Source organism: Miscanthus floridulus, chromosome 9 (assembly GCF_019320115.1).
Source record: "Miscanthus floridulus cultivar M001 chromosome 9, ASM1932011v1, whole genome shotgun sequence".
Taxonomy (NCBI): domain Eukaryota; kingdom Viridiplantae; phylum Streptophyta; class Magnoliopsida; order Poales; family Poaceae; genus Miscanthus; species Miscanthus floridulus.
Genome location: NC_089588.1, coordinates 51,366,273 through 51,383,553, shown reverse-complemented (window position 1 = coordinate 51,383,553; position 17,281 = coordinate 51,366,273). Strand labels below are relative to the sequence as shown.

Below are 17,281 nucleotides of genomic sequence, written 5' to 3'. Positions count from 1 at the left end.
ACAGCCAAAGGCCACCTCCGACGTCTCCAAGAACAGCAAGATAACACTCCTCCCAACCTTAGATAGAGGTGTCGTAGGAGCCTACGTAAAACAACAACAACAACAACAACAGCTCAGGTCAAAGGGCAGATCAGAAACAGGCAATAACAACAGGCCAAATGATGATCAAAATAAAAACATTCTATACTCACTCGGACCCGGCGCCGTTAGCCCCGGCTACCCCAGACCAAACCTAGCACCGACAGCGGCTGCTCGCTCCTCCGGGGTGAGGAGTCCAGCCATGACATCACCTGCAAAGCAACAGATACACAATATTAGCACTTGACACAATACGTAAAGAGATGAACCAGGTGAAGACAGTAAACACAAAAGGTGCACCAAACAGGCTTACTCATAAAAAGCCCAGGTTGGGCAGCTTGCCGCGCCCCCTGGGCAAAGGTCTCCGCCATATCGTGCGGCGAAGGCCCAAAGGGCCGGATCTCCTCAGCCAGCGGCCTCGCGGGTGGAGGACTTGAAGAAGGCCGAGCCGCCGGGGCCTGCTCAGCAAGCACGGCATCTAGCACAGGCGAAGGCATGATAGCGGCAGGGGACGAAGGAGCGCGCCGGGGCAGCGCTGGCTTCCAGACACCCAGCATCGCTCATAGCTCCGCTCATAGGGCACACCAGAGCTACGGGAGAGCCGCGATCCCCTCCGCTCACAACCCGTGCATCCGCTGATGGGACGAAAGAGCTCTCAACATCTTCACTGCCAACGGAGGCAACGCCCACACTACCGGCAGAAGACATGGCCGACGCAATCAATGGAGCACCGCTCTTCTTCTTTTTTGCCGGCGCCCAAGCAACAACGGCGCCCTTCCTCTTCTTAGACTCAGCCTCCGCCGTAACATTCTTCGCGAAGGCCCTCTTCTTCTTCTTCTCAATCGAAGCCAGGACCTCAGCAGGAACCTCGTGCTCCCGGTAGACGATCCCGACCTCCTCAAAAACTCGATTGAGCCACGGCATGGTGCCTGCCACGGCCATCCGAGACGTGTACTCACGCTCGGAAATCTTGCCAACCAACCCTACGGTGGCTTCCTCAACCTCAGAGACGAAACTGTCCTCCATCACCCCCTCCCCCAAAGACTGACCGAAGCGGGGGAACGGAATCCTGGCCTCCGGCCCAAAAACAGGAACCTTCACCTGTTCCAGCCGAAAGGCTGGGTTGTTTTTGCCCAGGGGCCAGTAGTTGGAGGCCATAATCTCCTTCACCAGGTCGCGGCCACTGGAGTAGCGGCACGCTGCCGCAAAAGCCTGATCACAAGCCTCCCTCATCGGAGACACCTCCTCCGGCGGATCCACACGCGTGAGCGGCGCCATCTCCTCCATCCTTGAAGTCAATGGATACTCCGAGAACTCCGTGCCATCCTCGGTAGTGCTATGGACCCTGTAGGTCTTTATGTAGAACCATTGCTCAAGCCATCCACGGTCCCACTTGCCCTTCTGACAGAAAGAGATCTCTAGGTGGTCCGCGCCCTGGTTCCTCTTAGACATAAAGGTGCAACTACCGTACTAGTAAGTCACCTCCACCTCCTTGCCCTCTTGCACCTCCTTCTTCTTCGGCTGCTTCTGTAGCTTGTAGTACGCACAGAAGGTATCCACATCTGGCTCGGCACCATAAGAAATGCATGCCCAGTAAAATTTGCTAAGCGTGAGGAAGGCAATAGGAGTCAGATGATGGAGCTGGACATTGAAGGTCTCCAACACCCGGCGAAGGAAGAGGATGTAAGGAAGGCGGAGGCTGCAGGTGAAGAAGTCCCGAAAGACCACCGCATATCCCTCCTCCGGTTCCGGAACAGTCTGGCCCGGCGGAGGGATTTTTACCCTGGAAGAAGGAAAACATGACTCCTAAAACATCTCCGCGATTGCCTCTTCAGTAATAGAGGAGGGGCCAAAATCCCAAGACTTTATTGCCATATCTCTGGAATCCACAGCGATCAGGTCTCCAATAGACGCAGAGACACTCCCCAAATCCTCCTCAACCAGCTTTTCAAACTCCAACGCGGAGGTAGAGGCAAGCATGCACTCCTCAAAGCGCGCACCCCAACCGACGGCCCTAACGCCGAGAAGGTGGCGGTAGGGTGCGAAAAAGGCAGGCCAACGAGTCTGGGTGGAGGTGGAAAGGAAAGCCACCGCGACAGCAGCCTAAGCACGAGACGCAAGCAGAAAGACAGAATGCGCGAGGGCAGCGAAAGGCGAAAGCGAAGAGAGCAGAGAGCGATTTCTCAAATGCAATGAAAGCGAATGAGAGATGCGGGGGGGACCCCGCCACCAACAGCACCCTTATATAGGCAGCGGGCAGGCGGTCCGGCTCCCGCCACACAACGGTCACCTCCGAAAAATTCACCTGCCGCACAACGGTCATCTCTGAAAAAGTCGCAAGGTATGCAACGGAAACTGACGCGGCATAAACGGCCGCGCCATAGGACAACGGCTAGATTTGCTGCCCAACGGCCACTCTCAAGGAGACCAGCGGCCATGCCAGAGCGGGCTAGGGGGGAAGTAGCGGGGCCTCGCTCGAAGACGTCGATGAATATGGCCTCCGCCCCCGCGGACGCCTTTGGCCAGGGCATTTTGAGCTCACGGCATGCTATGGCGAACCATGGTCTCAAAAGAGGGGAACTGTTGTAGCACGGCTTCCGCGGGTGACGAAGGCCTCCGACAGTAAGGTGTCGCCAAGGCGTCTTTGACCGTCTTAGGGCGGAGACCTGGCGCTGACTAAAGGAACTTTCCTGGCTATGCTCGTAGGGCACTACACGAGGCTCGGTGGGCTTGTCGTGAATTCCACCCAGGCCGGGCGCAGGCACCTCCGACCTATGCTCAGGTGGACGCCGCCCCGCTTCGGCTCACGGGCGTCTTCGGCGATGAGGGCGGAGGCCGCCTTACCTATGAACTAATTAAATAAACAATCTTGCCTAAGTGTGTGCAGGTACTCAAGCGCAGGCACCCATGGTCCGCGCGAGCGCGCCGGCATGGCCCTCGCGCGATCGGGTGGAGACCCACGGTTGACGTCTCCGACCGGACCGGCGGAGACCCGCCAAGGCGACGGCGCGCCCCCGATGACGTAGGCCAGCGTCGGGAACCACGCCCCCGCGCGGCCGGGCGGAGACATACGGACGATGTCTTCAAACGGACCGGCGGAGACCCGCCAAGGCGATGGCGCGCCCCCGAAGACGGAGGCCAGCATCGGGAACCCAGGCCTTTGGGCCGAAGATCGAGGCACGGTGGGCCGGCCGCTTATGGAGGCCCTTTACTTGGAGACGGTGTGGCAGGATTGCCCCGCAAACAAGAGACCAGTGGCGGAATATTCCAGGAATGTACTGTAGTAGTTGAGGGGTATTGTAATAAATTCCGTCAGGAAGTAGTTGAACCCTATAAATAGGAAACACTTGTAACCGTGCAGATGATGGTGAATGAATTAATGAAACCCTAGTTTTTTGTGCCAGCTTCCCACAAGTTCACCTGTCGTGCCTATTCCGAGCCTCTGCCCGAGGGCGACCCCTGGCGGGCGGAGGCCCCTGTCTCCCTCACTCTGTCCGGAACCTCTAGTTCCAACACTCCCTCTTCCATGTTGATTTTTAATGAATCAAAATTGTCTGAATGTTTTCGTTCTTACAGGTTCGACACTTATGTGCCACTACAACCTCTAGCCGTCTAGGTACACTTGATAGTTACATAAATAAAAGGCGTAAATTAACTAATACCACACTGGACTTGGAAAACGCTTTTCTTCTGTGTGCCATCTTCTTCACTTGTCATCCCCGTGCGTCACACCTCCTCCCGCCTGAGATTCAGCTTATCCCCAAGCTGGAGCTTCTAGGAAGCGTTGCTTGAACACATGATAGTCTTATTCCAAGGTGGTTGCCGAGTCTGGAAGGCCAATCCATGTCACACGCACCTGAGGAACTAGAGTATTGCACTGTAGCCCTTAGATTTAGGTATCCCTTCTATAAAATATATGGATAGATCTCTCCACACTCCTTCTGGTATGGGTAATGGCTGCAAGAGGCCCATTGGGTGTTGTAGGGTGTGTTTAGCATGTTGATAGACAGAACATTGCTTGATAAAACTTTCTACATCCTGTTTCATGCCCTTCCAAGCAAAATGCTTCTTTAGTCTGTAATAGTAGGCCCTACTACTAACCAAGGATTAAAATTATTAAAGAGAGTACCAGACAAGAGGTAGTTGTGTGGTTCTATTATTCGTTCAGTGTATTATTCGGGAATTGGTTTTTCTTATTTCTTCAGTCGGATGGTTGCAAAGTGTTTGTAAAGTAATATAAGGTGTAAGTGATTCTCATTCAATTGAAGCTTGAAAAGCGGAAATAAGAAAGAGAAGAAACTTAAAGTGAAGGTACACAAGCCAGTTATCCTTGAATCAGCTTTACTACATTGCATCTCAGGTAGCAGGAACTCCTGAGTGCCCTCCTATTGCACTAGAATGGTAAGCAGCTATTAGTTTGGTTTGCAATGCTGAATTATGGCCAATCCATATATTGTTATTGTGTCTAATGAGACCTTTTTCTAGACTAAACCCAACTATATCAGGGCTGGAGATAGCCAACTTCTAGAGCAGTTGTTGACCCTTAGTGTCTATGGCATGAGAATTGAGCGCCTCTTGAATCCAGGCAAGCTGAAACAGAAGAAATTGCCTGCACTGCGCCATCATGTGAGCCACTCTGACAATGCATGTGCTGCTATGTTTTCCTTTCCCTTTTTTAGTTGATTTGGAACTGCAGGCCCATCAATCTAGTCATAGTTTTCCTCTGCATCTGAGAGGGCAGGTTTTGTTCATTCAGATATGCTAGAGACTTGTGATCTGAAAGGATGATGAACTCCAATCTTTGCAGGTAGTGTCTCCATTTCTCTACAGCCATAATGAGTGCCTGAAACTCTTTCTCATAGATGGATAAGGACGTATGATTTTCTCCCAAGGCTTTACTGAGGTAAGCTATGGGCTGTACATGTTGCATTAGCACTGCTCTAATGCCATCATGGCATGCATCTATCTCTACTGTAAATGGTTCCTGGAAATTAGGCAGAGCCAACACTAGGGTTCTTGTCATTGCACTTTCACATTATCAAAAGCTAATTGAGCCTCTGAGGTCCATGCAAATTGATGAGTGATTTAGTCATAATAAGCCCATAATGCTTCACAAACTTCCTATAGTAGCCAGCTAACCCCAAGAATGCTCTCAGCTCAGTCACTGTTGTACGTACTGGCCAATGTAACATAGTAGAAATTTCAGAAGGGTTAGTTGAGACTCCTTTGGAAGAAATGATATTGACCCAAATTCAAGGCTTTCCTGGGCAAAAGCACACGATGCCTTTAAATAGAGTTTGTGTTCCCTGAGAGTAGCCAGTACTTTATCTAGGTGTTGCACATTATCTTCTAAGGTTGAGTTGTATATCAAGATATCATCTAGGAAAACTCGGACAAACTTCCTGAGAAAGGGCTTGTTGGCATTTCTTAACGTCGTTACTAGATTTGTGTTTCCTAGCAATGCCGCCAAGAAATACCTTGACGATAGTTCTTAACGTTTACAGAAAGAATCCGCAAGCGCACGGAATTATCGTTGTAGCATTTCACTCAGAAGTATTCAGGGTATCGTTATTTATATTTTCCCAAAGAAAGGCATAATATAAAAGATTCTAGCAGAGGCATGGACAAGATAATATGACTGTATACTAGACCAATACTCAGAACAGGGGTAAGCCATGATAGATTTCAAGATAGTGTGACACACCTTGGGCCAACCTCAAGGATAAATAGGAAAATAAAGAATAAAGAATAAACAAATGTTTCTAACAGGAGCAAGCTTATCCTAATACAGTCATGCAAAGAATAGTATGTGATCATACAAATACATGGTTAGATCTAGGCCTAAGTATAGGATGGACGGAGAGACCTCCGAGTACTGGTCTGCCAGCAACTTCATGAGGCAATTTATGAAGTCCTATATGAATACCCGAACGTGGGGGATTACATGGGACGAACAAGGCTGTCACCACATGTTGCCTACCCCTCAACCGTGGAGCACCGTCACATTCGAAGGTTCCCGTATACCAGAGCACCATGCCCGTGTATAAAGAAACTACCCGCATCCCCCTGGGACTCCGACCCTACGGATCGACAAGCATAGGACACGGGCAAACCTGAAGGAGCGACGAACCGCCATCTCAACTTAGCTCTAATTCTAATCATATAAATTGTATGACTAATTAAGCATAAAGTTCTATATGCTAAGTTCATAACATAAGAACTATACTCTAGTTCATATGCTAAGTTCATAACATAAGAACTATACTCTAAATTATGAACATAACTATATTGATATATTGAGAACAAGACTATAGAAAAACTCTTCATATTATTCATACCAAGAATTCTCCAAGGTACAAGGTCTCCAATGAAAATTCTTGCCTAGCTCCAGATGTCTAAAAGTAAAAGTACAAGAGTAGCTAGAGAGAGGAGTGGCTCCAAGTTGTGGTGTGTGAGAGAGGGGGCTTTCCCCTCCTCTTATACTAGTCTAATGACAGTTTGGGGAGCAAATATGTGGGGAACCTTCCCCAAACCACCTCCCAGTATCATTAATGAACCACTGGAGGAAGTTGGGCTTGGGCCGTGGCTCTGGGGGTGCGGCCGCACCCTGGCTGGCGTGCTTGGCCACCACCTTTGCCAGGTGGGCTGGTGGTTGGGACCAGGTTGCCTCCTCGTGGGTTTGGCACCCAAGTTGGCCAGGTAGGTGGGCCTTCCTTCATATCCTTTCCGTAGTTCTGCTTTATGCTTTGTTTGGTTGTGCCTTTTGTCCATGTTTCCCACTTTATTTATGTATGTGTCCTGCAAAACATTAATCTTCTAAATACATGTGGAACTTTATTAATATAAATAACATATGTGTGTAAGTTTGCTAGTTTCTCCTGTTTTGAGTCTTAATTGGCGGTCGGATTTGATCATTAAGGACCGCCAATAGGGCTATAGCACTTGATTCATAATGCATCGAAAAGTTGTAGGGCATTTGTTAGGCTAAAAGGCATGACTTTGAATTAATAATGTGCTTGGTGCGCCTTGAAAGCAGTCTTGCGGTCATCAGCAGGGAGCATTCTAACTTGATGGTACCCTGACCTCATATCCAATTTAGAGAAAAAAACTGTGCTCTATCCAATTCAACCAAGATTTCCTTAATAATAGGCATTGGAAACCTATTTTTGATAGGCATGTCATTTAATTTTCTATAATCTACACAGAATCCCCATGAACCATCCTTTTGTTGACCAATAGTACTAGAGAAGCAAAAGGGTTGTGACTATGGGCAATCAGTCCAACTTGTATTAACTATTGTACTTGCTTTTCTATTTCAGTTTTGTGCCAAGGTGAATTGTGATAGGGTTTGGAATTAATAGGTACTGAGCCAGGTATCAGTGGAATAGAGCGAACATTGCTTCTTTGTGAAGGTAAGACTTGTGGATCAGTGAACACATCTTGGTAAGTGTGCAACAATTACTAAATAGCTTGAGTTGGACTGACTGATGTACTAGTTGCTGTATTGACAGTCTCTGTACATAGTCCAATAACACAAAAGCCCAAACATCATTACCCTTAGTGGAGTTGTACACTTTGGTTGATGATATGGCTAGGAGCTGCAGGGGTTGTTGTTGTAAGCCTTTGGGTTTGACCAATATCCCAGCATCAGAGAATTCCAAAGTTTTGTGCTCCTAATCACATTTCATAGGATTGTGTGTTTGAAGCCAGTCAAACCCCAAGATTGCATCATAAGGGTGCATGTCTAGGACAATCATGTCTGTGGACAAAGTGTAGGCCTGACAATACCATTCCAATTTAGAGACTTCTTTATCTGTTACAATCCACTGTCCATTAGCCAACTTCACTTTTCTTGGTGTCATTGGAATAGTAGGTAATTGAGCCACTTGTACAAAATGGGAGCTGACAAAGCTTTGGGAGCTTCCACTATCTAGCAGAATAAGCATGACCTTATCTTTGACCTTTGTTTTAAGTTTGATGCTGTTGGTGTGATCAGTTCTTGATATAGCATTCAAAGTTAGTTGGTAGAATTCATTAGGCAGAGTGTCTTCAGTTGCTAGTTGATTGAGGACTTCCTCACTGAGCTCCCTATCAAGATCATTGAGAACCAGTGCATTAGCCTGAGGTTTGATTCTTTTAGAATAGACCTCTAGATGACCTGGATAAAACTTCTCCCCACAATGAACACATAATCCATTAGCTTTCATGTAATCCCTGAGGTGCCTATCCCTCCAAAGTTGTCCAGGTTGTTGAGTGGGATTGCTTATCAGTTCTCTGATATTTGTTCTTACTTCTGTCGAGAACCTTCTATTGTATCTTGGGGCAACTCTGTCTACTGTGTTGGGCAGCGAAGCCTCAACTGTTCCCCGAATTTCTTCCTTCAGTCCATACATGTACATGGAAGCAAAAAACATGTCATCATAATGGAAAATGTGCATAGTGATGTCAATCTGTGGGGATTGGAATTCAGCAGTATACTCCTCTCAGTTCCTATCTGTCTTGGTGCCAACAGTTCAGTCATGGCAGACCTGAAATTATCAGCACCAAATTTGGCTTCCACAACAGAACAAAAAGAACTCCAATTCCCCAAGGTGTGATTCTGTTTATATGCCTGATAGCAGCATTTCCCTCAAAATGCAATGTAGTAGCTGTGATTCACATACCGTCAGGAATGTTGAAGATGTCAAAATATTTTTTTGCACTTGTCACACCAAAATCATGGGATCGGTTCCATCGAAAGAGGGAAATTGCATCTTGGGTAGCGCTTGATGTGGCAGACTCTTTTTTTGGTGTTAAACTGAGTGGAAGGCTTCTTTGTCTTAGAAGATTCTGGCTTGTGGAGCTCTTTGTCCTTTGCATAGTGTTGACACCAATTTTGGCTCTATCCAAAATATGTGAAAATACCTATACCATATTAAACAAAATAATATAGATGGTCAAATTCCATCTAAATATGAAATACACAAAAATGAAATCAATAAGGGGCCGTTTGGATCCCTTTATTTTGGAGGAATTAAAATCTACAAAATGGATTAAGATATTTGGCTTGGAATTTAACATTCCATAACATTCCGAAGCTCACAAATAAGCCCATCTCAAATTCATAGGGTGGGAGATGGAAATGGATTCTATACATCACTACGCTATAATTCTATTCTCCAACTTATAGCACACTCTTCACTCACTTTCCTACAAAAGAAATGCAACATATAAGTATGTCCCTTGTATGCCTAACAATAAATATACAAATATATTCCATATACAACTATATTAGCTTAATTAATCTATGCCTAAATTGTAATTATTAGAATGAATTCAATTCCAATGATCCAATCGGGCTCTAAGATATAATATGGGCTATGAAATTGGGTCATGCAAGAGCGCGCGACAAGCGAAGGCGTGTGCATGTATATTTCATACGTACAAATCAAATACCATGTACTCACATGAAAACGCGGCCGGCTGGCAAGTCATTCGAAGGCTACATATGAAAATAAAATACTTGATTGACTAAAATAATCAATCATTTTCCATGTCAAAAAATGACGCGGTGATTAGTGAAAAAGAAGGGGAAGGGACTAGCGAGAAAAGAAAAGAGAGCCCATACAGCTTAAGCACGTGGTATATGCGTGCTCTGCCGGTGGAGCGCCTGACCAAAGCATTGCTGGGGCTAGACTCAATTCTTAATCAAGCCAGTTAATCTAATTGCTGGGACCCACTGGTCAGCCGTTGAAGCTCAGATGTCGTCCCCAGGCCCCAGCAGTTCAGCCAGAGGATGATGCTCCGTGCTTCGGCCTTGACCAAGTTGGACGAGAACTACTCTGACCAAGTCCGGAGAGACCCACGATCACACGTTCTCCGCCAGCACGCGCAGCAATTCAAACTCCAGCGCGCCGGTGTTATTAGCGAAGAGAAATCAAATGAAAAGAGCGTCATTTAGAGCCCGTTTGGCCATGCCCCCGCCCGCTCCAGCTCCCCGCACTCTAGAGCACTGTAGTGCACAGGAGCTGGAGAGGGGAAAAGAGCTTTTCCGGCTTCGGCTACAGTACTCGGTAGAGAAAAAACGGATTTGATGAACAGTACGCAGCTTGGGGGGATTCAAGAGACATCTAACACGTCTGAGCGGTTGAGGGCTTAGGCACGCGATAGTAGACAAAAAGCTCGACCTCTTTTCACTAGAGACTTGGGATTTTCTGCCTCCCTCGCCTGTTTGTAACCACTGCTACAAACCAAGTGCCGGTAACACGGGCAGCAACAGATTAGACGTAGGGACGTTCCGCCCGAACCAGTATAAATCCTTGTGTCCTGTGAGCACAGCCATCCGGGTCAGACGCGCAAAATAGAAATTTACTGGCCAGTGATTCGAAACACCGACAGTTGACGCGCCAGGTAGGAGCCTTTTGCATGTCTTGTCGTCCACAACAGGCAACGGATGGCTAGCCATAGCGTTAGCTGGGTCCCGGGCGCGCACGTGCACTTCGGGAGCCTGGACTTCATCGTCGCCACAGAGGGAGAGCTGGCGCGGGCTCCTGCCCCCGTCCAACTTCTTTTCTCCACCGGTCTCGACGCAACTGTCGAGGCCCTCAAGAAGCTGCAACTGCGCACACTGGAGGCCCGTGTCCTCAGGAGCGACCAGCTCCTCGGCTTCAATTACGGGAGGCTGGAGTGTCAGCTCAACGCCTTCCTGGTACCCCGACCGTCCCAGGAGGATGTGCGCTGCCTCATCTTCTCCTTCGCCAACGTCATGACGCAGCTTGCCGGAGGAGAGCCACTCTCCCCATAATATCTCACCCGGGACGCCCCAACAGCGTTCCTGTTCGGTCTGCACAATGCCGCGAGGACCGTTGGTCACCTCGTGGTACAGCGCATGTGCCCACCTCCCACGGATGACGAATTTGTGGGAATGGCCGATTAAGTTGTGGAGTCTTTCCACGACCTTCTCGCGGGAAATTCAGAGTCAATCTCTGACTCTAACTCTAGTAGGGGGAGCCATCACCCCTCGCGAGAATGTTTTATGGCAGGTACCCCCGAAGGACGTGTTGAAAGCATCCATGAGAGAGGGGTTACCCCACTGAATGACTTCGACAACGAAGTCAGAGAAGATGCGGGGGCCCTTCCCTGCATGCAGGTGGAACAACTAAGGGTGTGGCTTCAAAAGCTCGAAGATGCGTGCCTCCAGCTAGAGCAGGAGCGCGCGGAGCTCGAACGCGAGATCGAGCATCGCAGGAATGGTGGCCGCGCCCGCGCCATCGCCCGCGATGTAAACTGGAGGATCATCGAGGACAACAGAGCCCTCCCGCACTCCGGCTGGGTAAGTCAGAACATAGCTGCCGCGGCGGCCCTACTCCGAAGGCTCCCAGAGCCTACGACACACAAAGATCGTTGGGCCCACCGTGATATCCGCACGCTGCTCGAGCGAGCAGCGGTGCAACAGGCAGAAAGCTCGCTGTCTCGGCGACGCGTGCTCGATGCTAGTCAGCGCCTATCTTCAGGACGAAATGGCCAGGATGTGTCCATCCACCAAGCACCACACGACGACGGGGGTCTTGCCATGGTCCCAGTGCATGAGCATCTTGTCCCCAACCATGACGCACGCAACACTCTAGATGCTCATAGGCACGGAAGGGGTGACAAGAGAGAGGAAGCCGACCATGGCTACCATCCTCATCACGGTGGACCCTACGACAGCGGCAAAGACCAGAGCCTGAGCCCTAATCTGCTGGGGGCCTAGGCTTTCGGTCGGCACATCCTCAACATGGCTTTCCTGCCATGGTATTGACCGCCGACCAATGTCCCAAATTACTCTGGGGAGATGAACCACGGCTTGTGGCTCGAGGACTACCAGCTTGCTTGTCAAGCCGACAGCGCAGATAGTGATTACTTCATTATCATCAACCTCCCCTTGTTCCTGGTCGATTCGGCGTGAACATGGCTAGAGCACCTTTCACCCAACCAGATTCAAAGTTGGGCGGACTTGAAGGAGATCTTTGTGAGAAACTTCTAGGGCTCCTACACGTGCCCTAGGAACCCCTGGGATCTTAAAAATTGCCAATAGAAGTCTAGAGAGACTCTCCGCATGTACATCCGACACTTCTCCAAGCAATGCAATGAGTTGCCTGATGTCACCGACGCCGACATCATCAGAGGCTTCCTATCTGAGATCACCTACGAGTCCCTAGTCCACAAGCTAGGACGTAAGGGCCCTCGGACCACCAAGGAGCTTATCAACATCGTGGATAGCCATGCCTCAAGCGAGGAGGCAGTCAGAGCAATTTTTGATTGCTCCAAAGGCAAAGCAAGGCGGGACGAGGATGCCGACGAGGGCCCCTCTAACCGTCCAAACAAGAAGAAGAACAAGCAGAAGCATGGGGGCTCGCTCATGGCAGCTACCGAACAGAAAGGTGGCTGGGTGCCCACCAAGAATGCTCCCAACCACTTCAAGAAGCTGCTCGAGGGGCCATGCCCGAATCACACCTTCCCCGTCAAGCACCTGTACAAGGACTATGCCTCATGAAGTGGTTCCTATCCGATGGCTCTGACAATGGGAACCAAAGAAAGAAGCCTGAGCCAGTGGTAGATGATGCCAAGGGGAAGGATGGTGGCTTTCCAACCCTAGACAGCTGCCTCATGATCTTTGGTGGGACGACAGCCTAAGACTCCAAGCGTCACCAAAAGGTCACACACCGTGAGGTCTATGCGGCCAAACCGGCCACGCCATCTTTCCTCCAGTGGTCGAAGTCTGCCATCACCTTCGACTGATCCAACCACCCATATAGCATCCCGTAGCCGGGGAGGTATTCGCTCATGGTCAACCCGATCATCAACATGAAGTGCCTCACCAAGGTGCTGATGGATGGAGGCAGCGGCCTCAACATCATGTACGCTGAGACACTTGATGCCATGGGCATCGATTGGTTGTGCATCCAACCAATCGGGGCGCCTTTCCATGGCATTGTGCTGGGGGAGCAAGCTGTACCGCTTGGGCAGATTGACCTACCAGTCACCTTCGGGGATCTGGCCAACTATAGGACGGAGACCCTCACCTTCGAGGTGGTTGCATTCCATAGGACCTACCACGCCATCCTAGGACGACCATGCTACACGAAGTTCATGGCCATCCCCAACTACACCTACCTAAAGCTCAAGATGTCAGGCCCACGTGGGGTCATCACCATCGGCACCACCTTCCAGCGCACTTACTAGTGCGAGGTTGAGTGCTGTGAGCATGCCTCGGCAGTCATCACCTCCGAGGAGCTCACGGTCATTAAGGAAGGAACTACCAAGGAGGCACTCGACTCCAAGCGGTCGGCCAGATCCTTTGAGCCCGCGGAGGGCGTCAAGGAGGTCCTCATAGACCCCAGTAGCTTCGAGGGCAATGTGGTGCACATTGATACCACGCTTTCCTCCAAATAGGAGAGTGCACTCGTCGACTTCCTCCGCACCAACATAGATATCTTTGCATGGAAACCCTCAGACATGCTGGCATCCTGAGGGAAGTCGCTGAGCATGCCTTGAAGATCAGACTGGGCTCCAAGCCGATGAAGTAGATTGCCATGAAAGAGTCTCAATAAGGCGTGTCCAAAGGATCTATTTCCTTTGCCACATATAGATCAAGTAGTAGACTCAACCTCAGGGTCAAAAACCCTCTGCTTCCTTGATGCGTACTCTGAGTACCATTAGATCACCATGAAAGGGTCCAACCAGCTCGCAACTTCTTTCATCACCCTGTTCGGGTCATTCTACTATGTCACAAAGCCCTTTGGTCTAAAAATGTGGGAGCTACATACCAGCGATGTATGCTCAAGTGTTTTGGAGACCTCATCGGGTGAACCGTTGAGGCCTACATAGACGACATCGTAGTCAAGTCCAAATGGATTGACTAGCTCGGAGATGACCTAGAGCAGACCTTCATAAAACTATGAGCAAACGACATCAAACTCAACCCTGAAAAATGCATTTTCGGGGTCCCGAGGGGCATGCTGCTTGGGTTCATCATCTCCGAGCACAGCATCGAAGCCAACCCAAAGAAGATCTCGGCCATCTGGAGGATGGGTCCAATCTACAATCTAAAGGGAGTGTAGTGAGTCACGGGGTGCCTCACTGTGCTTAGCCATTTCATCTCACACCTCGACAAACGAGGCCTCCCGCTGTACCTACTTCTGAAGAAGACTGATCAGTTTGCATGGACTCCCGAGGCTCAGGAGGCACTAGACAAAGTTAAGGAAATCCTGATGAAAGCCCCAATCCTAGTCCCCCGACCGATGGATAGCCGCTCATGCTCTACATCATAGCCACCACACAAGTGGTTAGCGTCACCCTGGTGGTGGAGCGGGAGGAAGAAGGACATGCCCTTAAAGTGCAGTGCCCCATATACTTCATTAGTGAGGTCTTGTCCGACTCCAAGACTCGCTACCCACAAATCTAGAAGCTCTTGTACGCCGTCCTGATCGCCAAGAGGAAGCTACGTCACTACTTCGAGTTACACCCTGTGATGGTCATGACATCCTTCCCTGTTGAGCTGATGGGCCTAGGCATTTTGTATGCCCCTCAGACAGCCATCAAGTCCCAAGCACTAGGTGATTTCATTACATAATGGACCAAGGTCCACATGCCACCAGCAGCCATCGACCAAGAGTACTAGATGATGTACTTTGATGGGTCGCTGAAGAAGAGAGCGCCAGCATGGGGCTGGTCTTCATATCGCCCCTCGGGATACGCATGAAGTACGTGGTCTACCTCCATTTCCCCACCTCCAATAATGTGGCCAAATATGAGGCGCTCATCAATGGCCTATGCATTGCCATTGAGTTGGGCATCCAACGGCTTGACGTCCAAGGCGACTCATAGCTGGTCATCGGTCAGATCATGAAGGAGTCAAGCTGCCATGACACCAAGATGGCTGCTGACTACCGAGAAGTCCACCAGCTAGAGGACAAGTTCAATGGCTAGAACTCAATCACATCTCAAGGTGTCTCAATGAGGCGGCCGACACACTGGCGAAGATGGCATCCAGCCAAGAGCCAGTGTCGATGGTCGTCTTCGCCATCGATCAACACAAGTCTTCGGTCCACTATGAGGAACAAGGATAGACTGAGGACAAGCTACTTGCCCTAGGCTCAAGGGCTGACCGACCGCCCGTCCCTCTGGCCCAAAGTCATGGAGCTTGATGAAGGTCCAGTGTTAGAGCCCGACCCTCTAGCTAATTGGAGGACCCCGTAACTCGATTGGCTTCTCCACGAGGTGCTCCCGATGGACAAGATGGAGGCCAGCAGATCGCATGCTGAGCCAAGTCTTTCATCATTGTCGAGGAGGAGCTCTACAAGTGAAGCCACACTAGGATCATTTAGTGTTTCATTCCCATCGAACAAGGGAGGCAACTGCCGAGGGACATTCACGGTGGGGTCTGTAGACATCATGCCACACCCAGAACCCTAGTCGGAAACACGTTTCGACAGGGCTTCTATTGGCCGACCATGGTGGCCAATGCTGAGCAGATTGTGCGCACCTATGAAGGGTGTCAATACTACGCCCGATAGACCCACTTGCCGGCCCAAGCATTCCAAATGATCCCCGTCATGTGGCCATTCGCGGTCTAGGGGCTCGATATGGTTGGACCTCTCAAAAGAGCGCCCAGGGGCTACACACACTTGCTTGTCACCATAGACAAGTTTACAAAGTGGATAGAGGCTCGGGCGATCTCCGTGATCAAGTCTGAGCAGGCCATGTTATTCTTCCTCGACATTGTCCATCACTTTGGAGTCCCAAACTCCATTATCACGGACAACGGCACATAGTTCACTAGGAAGAAATTCCTTGGATTCTATGACGAATACCACATTCGCGTTGATTGGGCCACCGTGGCGCACCCCCGCATGACCGGGTAGGTCGAGCGCGTGAATGACATGGTCCTACAAGGTCACAAGCATAGGATTTTCAACCGGTTGAACAAGTTTGGTGGGCGTTGGGTCACAGAGCTTCCCGTGGTGCTCTGGAGCTTGAGGACGACCCCCAGCTGGGCCATCGACTACACACCCTTCTTCATGATCTACGGTTCCGAGGCTATCCTCCTGACCGACCTCAACTATAGGGCGCAAAGGGTCAGGGCGTACAACAAGCTGGGAGCCGAGGCATCCCTCGAGGATGCCATGGATCAGCTTAATGAGGCGCGTGACGTTGCCCTCCTTCGATTGACCAAGTACTAGCAGACGTTACGCCAGTACCACAGCCGTTAGGGGCAGAGTCGGGCCTTCAATGTTGGGGACCTAGTGCTCTGCCTCATCTAGAGCAACAAAAACCATTACAAGCTGTAGCACCCAAAAATTTCTACTACAAATTAGCAATTAATTCTTAGCATTTATTAAATTTTCTAAGATTCTTTAACTTAGGCTGAATAATAAATATTGGATAAATAAAATACACTATAAGGATTAGAAACAATGGTTGTTGCATTCATGCCGAAGCATATGGTTTTTGGTTGAGAGTAGGGTTAGATGATTTGAAGTTGAATTCAAATTCTATTTCAATTTGTCTTAGAATTGAAAATAGAGAAAATAGATTAGGAAAAGGTTTTCTTTTTGAAAAAAAAATTACCTTTCTTCCATTCTGGCCCAACCCCAGGTTCTGGCCCAGTCCCTTTCTCTCCCCCTTCCCGTGCTGGCCCGTTGGCGGCCCAGCCGCGCCCTTCCTCCCTTCTCTTTTCTCCCGCACGGCCTGCCGCACCGGCCCGCTCCGTGCGCTTTCTGCTTCATCCAGTGCATGCACCGCACACGGCCTAGTTCGGCTAGCTTTGCTTGGCCTTCATCGCCCGCACACGCTGCCCGTCCGCTCTCTCCCTCTCACTGCGCGCTGGCCCTGCCAACCAGCCGCCCGCCAGCCGTTTTCCCTCTCACTGCGTGCTGGCCCCGCCAGCCGCCCACAAGCTGTTTTCCCTCTCACTGTGCTGTTGGGCCCGCCTGTCAGTGCCCTTCTCTTTCCTTTCCTTTCTTCTTCCCCAGTGTTTCCTTTCTTTTCCTGGCCCTTTCCTTTCTTCTTCGGCCGCCATTGGCGCTGTCGGCATGGAAGGCCACCGCCATCGCCCACATATGGCAGGCGGCCAATCCCGCCTGATATCCTTGCTCCCCTTCCTTATTTCGAGCACCACCCAGCCTATAAAGCTCCATGCCATCCCTTGTCCCTCTCCCATCCTCTGCTCACAGTCGAATCC

General features: G+C 50.0%; 1 protein-coding gene across 1 annotated transcript; it reads left to right on the top strand.

Moving 5' to 3' along the window:
• Window positions 1-12,882: 12,882 nt before the first annotated feature.
• LOC136479875 (uncharacterized) lies at window positions 12,883-13,281 on the top strand. The gene has a single exon (XM_066477600.1). The coding sequence runs from the start codon at window positions 12,883-12,885 to the stop codon at window positions 13,279-13,281; it is 399 nt and encodes a 132-aa protein (XP_066333697.1).
• The last annotated feature ends 4,000 nt before the right edge of the window (window positions 13,282-17,281 follow it).